This window comes from Oncorhynchus kisutch, linkage group LG27 (genome assembly GCF_002021735.2).
Source record: "Oncorhynchus kisutch isolate 150728-3 linkage group LG27, Okis_V2, whole genome shotgun sequence".
Classification (NCBI taxonomy): Eukaryota; Metazoa; Chordata; class Actinopteri; order Salmoniformes; family Salmonidae; genus Oncorhynchus; species Oncorhynchus kisutch.
In genome coordinates this window covers 39,531,740-39,545,172 of record NC_034200.2, presented here as the reverse complement: position 1 = coordinate 39,545,172, position 13,433 = coordinate 39,531,740, and the positions used below count along the sequence as shown (strand labels likewise).

Genomic DNA, 13,433 nt, shown 5'->3' with positions numbered 1-13,433 from the left:
CCTCTCTTGCTTTCTCTGTCTCCTCAGCAGCCCCGGAATTTTTTTTCCAGATACAATTTTATCGTCCAAAAGCCGGAAATTACCGGGTAACCGAGTGGCTTTCCATAGCCTCCTCACACACACCACGCTGCGCTCTGTCCATAGTGCTGACACAGCACAGCAGAATTACAGATTTTGCGCCAACCTGTCAATCAATCATTTGAACTTTTTTTTGTGATTTTTATAAAGGGACTAAGCCCCCTTTTTCTCCCGGGTACAGGCCTGACCCAAAAAGACAGCAATCCAACATTTGCTGCACACTATCCATACATAAAAACAACAACACTGTGGCACAGTAAGCAACGGCCAATGTCCTTATAATTTTCACACAATTTCACAGTATTGTTACAACCTCATAGTGTGGAAATATATATAAAAGACAGAAAAATCACGTTTTGGACTACACTGGGCCTTTAATGTTCTTACCTCAAAAACTTCTTCATCCAGAATCCTGGTTCCAAAGACAACGATGCCGTCAGTGTTGATGGCCGCCCCGTCGCTCCTCTTCAGTGGCCTGCTCAGCTTCTTCTTACAATCCACAATGATGGTCACACTCTTCTTCTCCACACTGATGGCCACGCGATGCCATCTACACATGGACAGAGTAGGACGTGGGTTAGAGATATATGAGAGATTTGGAGGAGAACATGAAACGTATGTGGTGTATTTGTTGATGTTGAATGGTAAAACCTGAGCACAGGTTGGACATTTACAATATGGTATTAGTCAGAGATGATCTACCGTCTGGTATTAGTCAGAGATGATCTACCGTCTGGTATTAGTCAGAGATGATCTACAGTCTGGTATAGTCAGAGATGATCTACAGTCTGGTATTAGTCAGAGATGATCTACCGTCTGGTATTAGTCAGAGATGATCTACAGTCTGGTATAGTCAGAGATGATCTACAGTCTGGTATAGTCAGAGATGAACTACCGTCTGGTATAGTCAGAGATGATCTACCGTCTGGTATTAGTCAGAGATGATCTACCGTCTGGTATTAGTCAGAGATGATCTACAGTCTGGTATAGTCAGAGATGATCTACCGTCTGGTATAGTCAGAGATGATCTACCATCTGGTATTAGTCAGAGATGATCTACCGTCTGGTATTAGTCTAAGGTGATCTACCGTCTGGTATTAGTCAGAGATGATCTACCGTCTGGTATTAGTCAGAGATGATCTACAGTCTGGTATAGTCAGAGATGATCTACCGTCTGGTATAGTCAGAGATGATCTACCATCTGGTATAGTCAGAGATGATCTACCGTCTGGTATAGTCAGAGATGATCTACCGTCTGGTATAGTCAGAGATGATCTACAGTCTGGTATAGTCAGAGATGATCTACAGTCTGGTATAGTCAGAGATGACCTACCGTCTGGTATAGTCAGATTATCTACCGTCTGATATAGTCAGAGATGATCTACGGTCTGGTATAGCCAGATGATCTACCGTCTCATATAGTCAGAGATGATCTACGGTCTGGTATAGTCAGAGATGATCTACAGCCTGGTATAGTCAGAGATGATCTACCGTCTGGTATAGTCAGAGATGATCTACCGTCTGGTATAGTCAGAGATGATCTACACTCTGGTATAGTCAGAGATGATCTACAGCCTGGTATAGTCAGAGATGATCTACCATCTGGTATAGTCAGAGATGATCTACAGCCTGGTATAGTCAGAGATGATCTACCGTCTGGTATAGTCAGAGATGATCTACACTCTGGTATAGTCAGAGATGATCTACAGCCTGGTATAGTCAGAGATGATCTACCATCTGGTATAGTCAGAGATGATCTACCATCTGGTATAGTCAGAGATGATCTACAGTCTGGTATAGTCAGAGATGATCTACCGTCTGATATAGTCAGAGATGATCTACCGTCTGGTATAGTCAGAGATGATCTACAGCCTGGTATAGTCAGAGATGATCTACAGTCTGGTATAGTCAGAGATGATCTACCGTCTGGTATTATCAGAGATGATCTACCGTCTGGTATAGTCAGAGATGATCTACCGTCTGGTATAGTCAGAGATGATCAACCGTCTGATATAGTCAGAGATGATCTACCGTCTGGTATAGTCAGAGATGATCTACAGCCTGGTATAGTCAGAGATGATCTACAGTCTGGTATAGTTCGAGATGATCTACCGTCTGGTATAGTCAGAGATGATCTACGGTCTGGTATAGTCAGATTATCTACCGTCTGGTATAGTCAGAGATGATCTACCGTCTGGTATTGTCAGAGATGATCTACCGTCTGGTATAGTCAGAGATGATCTACCGTCTGGTATAGTCAGAGATGATCTACCGTCTGGTATAGTCAGAGATGATCTACAGCCTGGTATAGTCAGAGATGATCTACAGTCTGGTATAGTTCGAGATGATCTACCGTCTGGTATAGTCAGAGATGATCTACGGTCTGGTATAGTCAGATTATCTACCGTCTGGTATAGTCAGAGATGATCTACCGTCTGGTATTGTCAGAGATGATCTACCGTCTGGTATAGTCAGAGATGATCTACCGTCTGGTATAGTCAGAGATGATCTACCGTCTGGTATAGTCAGAGATGATCTACCGTCTGGTATTGTCAGAGATGATCTACCATCTGGTATAGTCAGAGATGATCTACCGTCTAGTATAGTCAGAGATGATCTACAGTCTGGTATAGTCAGAGATGATCTACAGTCTGGTATAGTCAGAGAGATGCCAACAGATTTAAAACTTAAAACTAGGTTGTTCTTGTTGAAGATAATTTGATCTTCTCAGAAAAATTCCTCGCTAAACAAAGAATAAAACAATAAAATGACAGTAATTGAAACAGGCTAACTCTACTTTACAAGTTTTGGAAAACAGATAAATCAACGACAGACATTCAAGTTACATACCAATGCAACGCTTCATTTCACTGTAGACAATTGTATCAAACACGTTTTTGCAAAATGTTTCAAATTAGCAAAGAGTTCACAGTCAGAATATTAATGTTGCAGTTAGGTCATTTATGAAGCTCAAACTCTTTTATTTGGATAGTTAACTACACATCAACAACACAGACAGCTGTAAATAATTTGGCAAAAACGATTTCTAATTAAAACCCTGCCAAATAAATAATTGGATTACTCAAAACAAAAATACAGCCATCCCACAGTTATATTCCTTATGTTTTCAATAACTAAACAATGAAGCATATCAATATAATAATTGTGCATTTTCAGTGATTTGTTTGGGTCTGCTTAGAAGCCTTAAATACGTTCTTGAGAATTCCGAACACTTAGATCTTGTAAGCCCATCTTGTAAAACATAGCTTATTGTGCATTTGGAAAGTATTCAGACACCTTGACTTTTTCCACATTTTGTTACGTTACAGCCTTATTCTAAAATGTATTTAAAAATATATATACTTTCTCATCAATCTACACATAATACCCCATAATGACATCACAATACCCCATAATGACATCATAATACCCCATAATGACATCACAATACCCCATAATGACATCACAATACCCCATAATGACAAAGCAAAAACTGGTGGTTCCAAACTTCTTTCATTCAAGATTGATGCAGGCTACTGTGTTACAATCCTGTCTCTGAGTTCTACGGACAATTCCTTCGACCTCATGGCTTGGTTTTTGCTCTGACATGAACTGTCAACTGTGAGACCATATATAGACAGGTGTGTGCCTTTCCAAATGATGTCCAATCAATTACATTTATCACAGGTGGACTCCAATCAAGTTGTAGAAACATCTCAAGGATGATCAATGGAAACAGGATGCACCTGAGATCAATGTTGAGTCTCATAGCAAAGAGTCTGAATACTTATGTAAATATGTTTTTTTCTGTTAATATTTTTTTATATACATTTGCAAACATTTCTAAAAACCTGTTTTCGCTTTGTCATGATGAGTTATTGTGTGTAGATAGTTGAGGACATTTAAAAAAAAAATTAAATCCATTTTAGAATAACATAACGAAATGTGGAAAAAGTCAAGGGGTCTGAATAGTTTCCGAATGTACTGTAGGGGTCATGGAGTATGTCTGCAGGAAGAACTCAGTAAGGCCACAGACCCTCTCAGAAACATCTTGCCGTCCTCCATGTACAACATCAAAAGCACAACAAGCATAAAACTGCACACCGATGAGCATCTTCTAACTTCTCGTAGTTACTTACCTGAGTAAAGAGAAATCCTAATACTAACCCAAACAGCACCTCACCTTACCCCAACCCTAATCCTGTCTGTAACATAAAATACTTTGCTTTGTGATACGGTAGTGATGAGTTACTCAGGTGTCTCAGACTTCACTTACTTGCCGTCAGCGAGATTGATGGATCTGAACAGTGGGTAATCCTCTGGGGAAGGTTTCCCATGCTGGTCTTCGTACAGGAAGACAGGGGAGCGTCCCACCTCCACACCCAGCTGCTGGACCCCCTGCTCATTATACACAGACAGCAGGAAGGACTGGCTGCCTGCCTTGGGCTTGATGGTGAACATCACTGAGAAGTCCTCTGGGAACACTCCTCCTGGTGAAAGAAGAAAAATAAGAGAGAGGTTCATTTATTCATCTGATTGGTTAGAGAGGTTAATTTATTCATCTGATTGGTTAGAGAGGTTAATTTATTCATCTGATTGGTTAGAGAGGTTAATTTATTCATCTGATTGGTTAGAGAGGTTAATTTATTCATCTGATTGGTTAGAGAGGTTCATTTATTCATCTGATTGGTTAGAGAGGTTAATTTATTCATCTGATTGGTTAGAGAGGTTAATTTATTCATCTGATTGGTTAGAGAGGTTCATTTATTCATCTGATTGGTTAGAGAGGTTAATTTATTCATCTGATTGGTTAGAGAGGTTAATTTATCCATCTGATTGGTTAGAGAGGTTAATTTATTCATCTGATTGGTTAGAGAGGTTCATTTATTCATCTGATTGGTTAGAAAGGTTCATTTATTCATCTGATTGGTTAGAGAGGTTCATTTATTCATCTGATTGGTTAGAGAGGTTCATTTATTCATCTGATTGGTTAGAGAGGTTAATTTATTCATCTGATTGGATAGAGAGGTTCATTTATTCATCTGATTGGTTAGAGAGGTTCATTTATTCATCTGATTGGTTAGAGAGGTTCATTTATTCATCTGATTCGTTAGAGAGATTCATTTATTCATCTGATTGGTTAGAGAGGTTCATTTATTCATTTGATTGGTTTCGAGAGGTTCATTTATTCATCTGATTGGCTCTGTTTATTTGGATCCCCATTAGCTGCCAAACTCCTGGGTAATTATCAATGTGTAGCGCCAAAAGTGAAGGACAGAAGGTTAGAGGAGGGCGAACAACAAGTATATAGGTTAGCTTAGCAATATGACATCATCAAACCCAGAATAATAAGAGGTTAAAGGCGGACGTGGTAATATGACATCATCAAACCCAGAAAAGTTAGAGAGGGTAGAGGTGGACGCAGCAATATGACATCATCAAACCCAGAAAAGTTAGAGAGGGTAGAGATGGACGCAGCAATATGACATCATCAGACACAGAAAAGTTAGACAGGATAGAGGTGGATGTGGTAATATGACATCTAGGGCTGACAAAATTAAAGAATAACTCTATAACCGGATGAAGACCGTCATGAAAATAAAACAACTGTTATAACAAATCATAACCGTGGACAAAAATATGCTTTTGAAGTCCAAAAGACAAAACAGAAAACAAGGCTTTTGAAATGTAAAAAAACAGACAGACACACAGACGCACACGAGGGCTGCCAAATCAAGATTAATAATAATAATAAACTCAGTATAAAAAGAAACGTCCCGTTTTCAGAATCGTGTCTTTCAAAGATCATTTCGTAAAAATCCAAATAACTTCACAGATCTTCATTGTAAAGGGTTTAAACACTGTTTCCCATTCTTGTTCAATGAACCATAAACAATTAATGAACATGCACCTGTGGAACGGTCGTTAAGACACTAACAGCTTACAGACGGTAGGCAATTAAAGGTCACAGTTATGAAAACTTAGGACACTAAAGAGGCCTTTCTACTGACTGAAAAACACCAAAAGAAAGATACCCAGGGTCCCTGCTCATCTGCGTGAACGTGCCTTAGGCATGCTGCAAGGAAGCATGAGGACTGCAGATGTGGCCAGGGCAATAAATTCCAATCTCCGTACTGTGAGACGCCTAAGACAGGGCTACAGGGAGACAGGATGGACAGCTGATCGTCCTCGCAGTGGCAGACCACGTGAAACAACACCTGCACAGGATCGGTACATCAGAACATCACACCTGTGGGACAGGTATAGGATGGCAACAACAACTGCCCGAGTTACACCAGGAACGCACAATCCCTCCATCAGTGCTCAGACTGTCCACAATTGGCTGAGAGAGGCTGGACTGAGGGCTTGTAGGCCTGTTGTAAGGCAGGTCCTCACCAGACATCACCGGCAACAATGTTGCCTATGGGCACAAACCCACCGTCGCTGGACCAGACAGGACTGTCAAAAAGTGCTCTTCACTGACAAGTCACGGTTTTGTCTCACCAGGAGTGATGGTCAGATTCCCGTTTATCGTCGAAGGAATGAGCTTTACACCGAGGCCTGTACTCTGGAGCGGGATCGATTTGGAGGTGGAGGGTCCGCCATGGTCTGGGGCGGTGTGTCACAACATCATCAGGCTGAGCTTGTTGTCATTGCAGGCAATCTCAAAGCTGTGCATTATAGGGAAGACATCCTCCTCCCTCATGTGGTACCCTTCCTGCAGGCTCATCCTGACATGACCCACCAGCCATACGGTTCATTCTGTGAGTGATTTCCTGCAAGACAGGAATGTCAGTGTTCTGCCATGGCCAGCGAATAGCCCGGATCTCAATCCCATTGAGCATGTCTGGGACCTGTTGGATCGGAGGGTCCCCCCAGAAATGTCCAGGAGCTTGCAGGTGCCTTGGTGGAAGAGTGGGGTAACATCTCACAGCAAGAACCGGCAAATCTGGTGCAGTCCATGAGGAGGAGATGCACTGCAGTACTTAATGCAGCTGGTGGCCACACCAGATACTGACTGTTACTTTTGATTTTGACCCCCCCTTTGTTCAGGGACACATTATTCCATTTCTGTTAGTAACATGTCTGGGGAACTTGTTCAGTTTATGTCTCAGTTGTTGAATCTTGTTATTTTCATACAAATATTTACACATGTTAAGTTTGCTGAAAATCAACGCAGTTGACATTGAGAGGATGTTTCTTTTTTTGTGCTGAGTTTAGTAACGTTTAGTGTGGAACAAACAGCTGACTGGAGACGGGACGGCTGGGAAATCGTTCGGTTGAGTCCGTTTCTGCGGTAACATGGACTCTTAACAACGTGATGAAACTTTGTTGCTCCTTGCTGAAACAAGCAAGGTGTTGTCGCAAACGAGTCTCCGGTTGCCTAGGCAACGCCCCCCTCCCTGCAGCAGCAGCACATGCAGTCAGGAGCAGGTTATTTGTTATTTTGGTATATTTTATTGGGATCCCCCATTAGCTGTTGCAAAAGCAGCAGCTACTCTTCCTGGGGTTCCACACCAAACATGAAACATGATACAGAATGACATAATACAATAGAACACAGAACACAGAACATGAATGACATAATACAGAATGACATAATATAGAATGGCATAATACAATAGAACACAGAACACAGAACATGAATGACATAATACAGAATGACATAATGCAGAATGACATAATACAGAATGACATAATACAGAATGACATAATACAGAATGACATAATACAGAATGACATAATACAGAGTGACATAATGCAGAATGACATAATATAGAATTACATAATACAGAATGACATAATACAGAATGACATAATACAGAATGACATAATACAGAATGACATAATATAGAATGACATAATGCAGAATGACATAATACAGAATGACATAATACAGAATGACATAATGCAGAATGACATAATGCAGAATGACATAATATAGAATGACATAATACAGAATGACATAATATAGAATGACATAATATAGAATGACATAATGCAGAATGACATAATACAGAATGACATAATACAGAATGACATAATACAGAATGACATAATACAGAATGACATAATACAGAATGACATAATATAGAATTACATAATATAGAATGACATAATGCAGAATGACATAATACAGAATGACATAATACAGAATGACATAATACAGAATGACATAATATAGAATGACATAATATAGAATGACATAATACAATAGAACACAGAACATGAATGACATAATAGAGAATGACATAATACAGAATGACATAATACAGAATGACATAATATAGAATGACATAATACAATAGAACACAGAACATGAATGACATAATACAGAATGACATAAAATAGAATGACATAATACAGAATGACATAATATAGAATTACATAATATACAATGACATAATGCAGAATGACATAATACAGAATGACATAATACAGAATGACATAATACAGAATGACATAATATAGAATGACATAATATAGAATGACATAATACAATAGAACACAGAACATGAATGACATAATACAGAATTGTGCTGTGGGTCCAATAGGGGAGAGGCGTTGTGCTGTGGGTCCAATAGGGGAGAGGCGTTGTGCTGTGGGTCCAATAGGGGAGAGGCGTTGTGCTGTGGGTCCAATAGGGGAGAGGCGTTGTGCTGTGGGTCCAATAGGGGAGAGGCGTTGTGCTGTGGGTCCAATAGGGGAGAGGCGTTGTGCTGTGGGTCCAATAGGGGAGAGGCGTTGTGCTGTGGGTCCAATAGGGGAGAGGCGTTGTGCTGTGGGTCCAATAGGGGAGAGGCGTTGTGCTGTGGGTCCAATAGGGGAGAGGCGTTGTGCTGTGGGTCCAATAGGGGAGAGGCGTTGTGCTGTGGGTCCAATAGGGGAGAGGCGTTGTGCTGTGGGTCCAATAGGGGAGAGGCGTTGTGCTGTGGGTCCAATAGGGGAGAGGCGTTGTGCTGTGGGTCCAATAGGGGAGAGGCGTTGTGCTGTGGGTCCAATAGGGGAGAGGCGTTGTGCTGTGGGTCCAATAGGGGAGAGGTGTTGTGCTGTGGGTCCAATAGGGGAGAGGCGTTGTGCTGTGGGTCCAATAGGGGAGAGGCGTTGTGCTGTGGGTCCAATAGGGGAGAGGCGTTGTGCTGCGAGGTGTTGCTTTATCTGTTTTCTGAAACCAGGTTTGCTGTTTATTTGAGCAATATGAGACGGCAGGAAGTTCAATGCAATAAGGGCTCTATATTATACATATAAACATACCTATAAGCATATAAAGTTCCATTAAATAAGGGCTCTATATACATCTGCACATTTTCTTGAATTTGTTCTGGATTTGGGGACTATGAAGAAAAAAAAACTGGTGGCGTGTCTGGTGGGTTATAACGGTGACCGGGGTCCATTTTCCTCACCAATAACCATCATCCAAAATTCCATGACTGTTAGTCCTAATGACATCATCGTATTTCTGGGAGACTTCCTGTTTCTATACTTTTTGTTTTCACCTGTATTTAACATGGCAAGTTTAAGAACAAATTCTTATTTGCAATGACGGCCTACCACGGCCGACGATGGGCCAGATGTGCACCGCCCTGTGGGGCGATAGACCAATCAGGGCCAGATGTGCACCGCCCTGTGGGGCGATAGACCAATCAGGGCCAGATGTGATTCAGCCTGGATTTGAACCAGGGTCTGTAGTGACGCCTCTAGCACTGAGATGCAGTGTCTTAGACCGCTGAACCAGGGTCTGTACTGACGCCTCTAGCACTGAGATGCAGTGCCCTTAGACCTCTGAACCAGGATCTGTAGTGATGCCTCTAGCACTGAGATGCAGTGTCTTAGACCTCTGAACCAGGGTCTGTAGTGACGCCTCTAGCACTGAGATGCAGTGTCTTAGACCTCTGAACCAGGGTCTGTAGTGATGCCTCTAGCACTAAGATGCAGTGCCCTTAGACCGCTGAACCAGGGTCTGTAGTGACGCCTCTAGCACTGAGATGCCTTAGACCTCTGAACCAGGGTCTGTAGTGACGCCTCTAGCACTGAGATGCCTTAGACCGCTGAACCAGGGTCTGTAGTGACGCCTCTAGCACTGAGATGCCTTAGACCGCTGAACCAGGGTCTGTAGTGACGCCTCTAGCACTGAGATGCCTTAGACCGCTGAACCAGGGTCTGTAGTGACGCCTCTAGCACTGAGATGCCTTAGACCGCTGAACCAGGGTCTGTAGTGACGCCTCTAGCACTGAGATGCCTTAGACCTCTGAACCAGGGTCTGTAGTGACTCCTCTAACACTGAGATGCCTTAGACCTCTGAACCAGGGTCTGTAGTGACGCCTCTAGCACTGAGATGCAGTGTCTTGTCCTTAGTTACACCCATCCTTGAGGACACATTAAAATGATAATGTCAATCTCATGGACTGTTAGCCCTTTTAGCCCTAACATCCTTTTGTCTACTTGAGAGGGGTTACATTTCCCCTAGCTGCATCCTTCAGTATACCAGACGAAGTGTTAGGGTCAGGCTCGTACCTTTCATTTTCTCCCAATTATAGTAGATACTTTCATTTAAGTTTAAATGTGTCCTTTGTTGCTGGGTACTTTAAGAACGTATTAGACCAACTGGCTAATCTTGAAAGTCACATGTAATTACTAATTGTACAATTAATCTTTTACAAGGTGTGTGAAAAGAGAACAATCCAAACAAAATGTAATTATTTAACTAACCGTTAACTAGAATAACATAGGTTTCTGGTGATGAAATAAAAGCTGAATCGTTCTCTTTTAGACTGGGAAACTGTACTCCACTTCATTCAATTGTATTTGAGCCTATTTGACTGAAATTCCCAGTCTTTAAAACCAGTAACATTTCCAGGCAAATTATTTTTTGGCCTAAAATCACAGAAAATCTCACTGTTCATTTAATCTCCTGCTATTTTGTGCCTTTATTTTTTTCCTTTGCTGTCTGGACAATTTGGCAAAGCGCCAACACTCACAGACGGAGGAGAAAGTATTTAACAAGCCACTGTTTCTAGTAAAGTTGTATACAGTATCCTGTCAGTATGGGCCAAGTAGGCAACTAGCGTCTTAAACGGTCTATCTTTTCAACCAGAAAGAGGGTCAACGACTCCACAGGACAAGAACCAGCTTTGTCCTTTATTTATCCTTCGAGCTAATAAATGCTTGGTCGTTGTCCTACGTGTCTTTATGGTATGGACCCTATCATTCTGTATCCGCAGTCTTCCTTCATACATTAAACATCTCAATTAACCTCCCTTATCCCCACATTGTAGGTCATATTCTATCAATGCATTAATCCCTACAGTGTAGGTCATATTCTATCAATGCATTAATCCCCACATTGTAGGTCATATTCTATCAATCCATTAATCCCCACATTGTAGGTCATATTCTATCAATGCATTAATCCCTACAGTGTAGGTCATATTCTATCAATGCATTAATCCCTACAGTGTAGGTCATATTCTATCAATGCATTAATCCCTACAGTGTAGGTCATATTCTATCAATGCATTAATCCCTACAGTGTAGGTCATATTCTATCAATCCATTAATCCCTACAGTGTAGGTCATATTCTATCAATGCATTAATCCCCACATTGTAGGTCATATTCTATCAATGCATTAATCCCTACAGTGTAGGTCATATTCTATCAATGCATTAATCCCTACAGTGTAGGTCATATTCTATCAATGCATTAATCCCCACATTGTAGGTCATATTCTATCAATGCATTAATCCCTACAGTGTAGGTCATATTCTATCAATGCATTAATCCCTACAGTGTAGGTCATATTCTATCAATGCATTAATCCCTACAGTGTAGGTCATATTCTATCAATCCATTAATCCCCACATTGTAGGTCATATTGTATCAATCCATTAATCCCTACAGTGTAGGTCATATTCTATCAATGCATTAATCCCCACATTGTAGGTCATATTCTATCAATGCATTAATCCCCACATTGTAGGTCATATTCTATCAATGCATTAATCCCTACAGTGTAGGTCATATTCTATCAATGCATTAATCCCTACAGTGTAGGTCATATTCTATCAATCCATTAATCCCTACAGTGTAGGTCATATTCTATCAATCCATTAATCCCTACAGTGTAGGTCATATTCTATCAATGCATTAATCCCTACAGTGTAGGTCATATTCTATCAATCCATTAATCCCTACAGTGTAGGTCATATTCTATCAATCCATTAATCCCTACAGTGTAGGTCATATTCTATCAATGCATTAATCCCTACAGTGTAGGTCATATTCTATCAATGCATTAATCCCTACAGTGTAGGTCATATTCTATCAATGCATTAATCCCTACAGTGTAGGTCATATTCTATCAATCCATTAATCCCTACAGTGTAGGTCATATTCTATCAATGCATTAATCCCTACAGTGTAGGTCATATTCTATCAATGCATTAATCCCTACAGTGTAGGTCATATTCTATCAATGCATTAATCCCCACATTGTAGGTCATATTCTATCAATCCATTAATCCCTACAGTGTAGGTCATATTCTATCAATGCATTAATCCCCACATTGTAGGTCATATTCTATCAATCCATTAATCCCTACAGTGTAGGTCATATTCTATCAATGCATTAATCCCTACAGTGTAGGTCATATTCTATCAATGCATTAATCCCTACAGTGTAGGTCATATTCTATCAATGCATTAATCCCTACAGTGTAGGTCATATTCTATCAATGCATTAATCCCTACAGTGTAGGTCATATTCTATCAATGCATTAATCCCTACAGTGTAGGTCATATTCTATCAATGCATTAATCCCTACAGTGTAGGTCATATTCTATCAATGCATTAATCCCTACAGTGTAGGTCATATTCTATCAATGCATTAATCCCTACAGTGTAGGTCATATTCTATCAATGCATTAATCCCTACAGTGTAGGTCATATTCTATCAATGCATTAATCCCTACAGTGTAGGTCATATTCTATCAATGCATTAATCCCTACAGTGTAGGTCATATTCTATCAATGCATTAATCCCTACAGTGTAGGTCATATTCTATCAATGCATTAATCCCTACAGTGTAGGTCATATTCTATCAATCCATTAATCCCTACAGTGTAGGTCATATTCTATCAATGCATTAATCCCTACAGTGTAGGTCATATTCTATCAATGCATTAATCCCTACAGTGTAGGTCATATTCTATCAATCCATTAATCCCTACAGTGTAGGTCATATTCTATCCCTACAGTGTAGGTCATATTCTATCCCTACAGTGTAGGTCATATTCTATCCCTACAGTGTAGGTCATATTCTATCCCTACAGTGTAGGTCATATTCTATCCCTAC

General features: G+C 40.6%; 1 protein-coding gene across 1 annotated transcript in view; it reads right to left on the bottom strand.

Annotated features, from left to right (window-relative positions):
• Positions 1-231: 231 nt before the first annotated feature.
• LOC109871854 (collagen alpha-1(XI) chain) overlaps positions 232-13,433 on the bottom strand; it is a 46,076-nt gene continuing 32,874 nt past the window's right edge. The window contains exons 3-5 of the mRNA XM_031806761.1: positions 4,355-4,568; positions 466-628; positions 232-261 (exon numbers count right to left, since the gene is read on the bottom strand). Of these exons, the coding sequence (XP_031662621.1) occupies positions 232-261; positions 466-628; positions 4,355-4,568 (407 nt within the window). The remainder of the gene's footprint in view (positions 262-465; positions 629-4,354; positions 4,569-13,433) is intronic.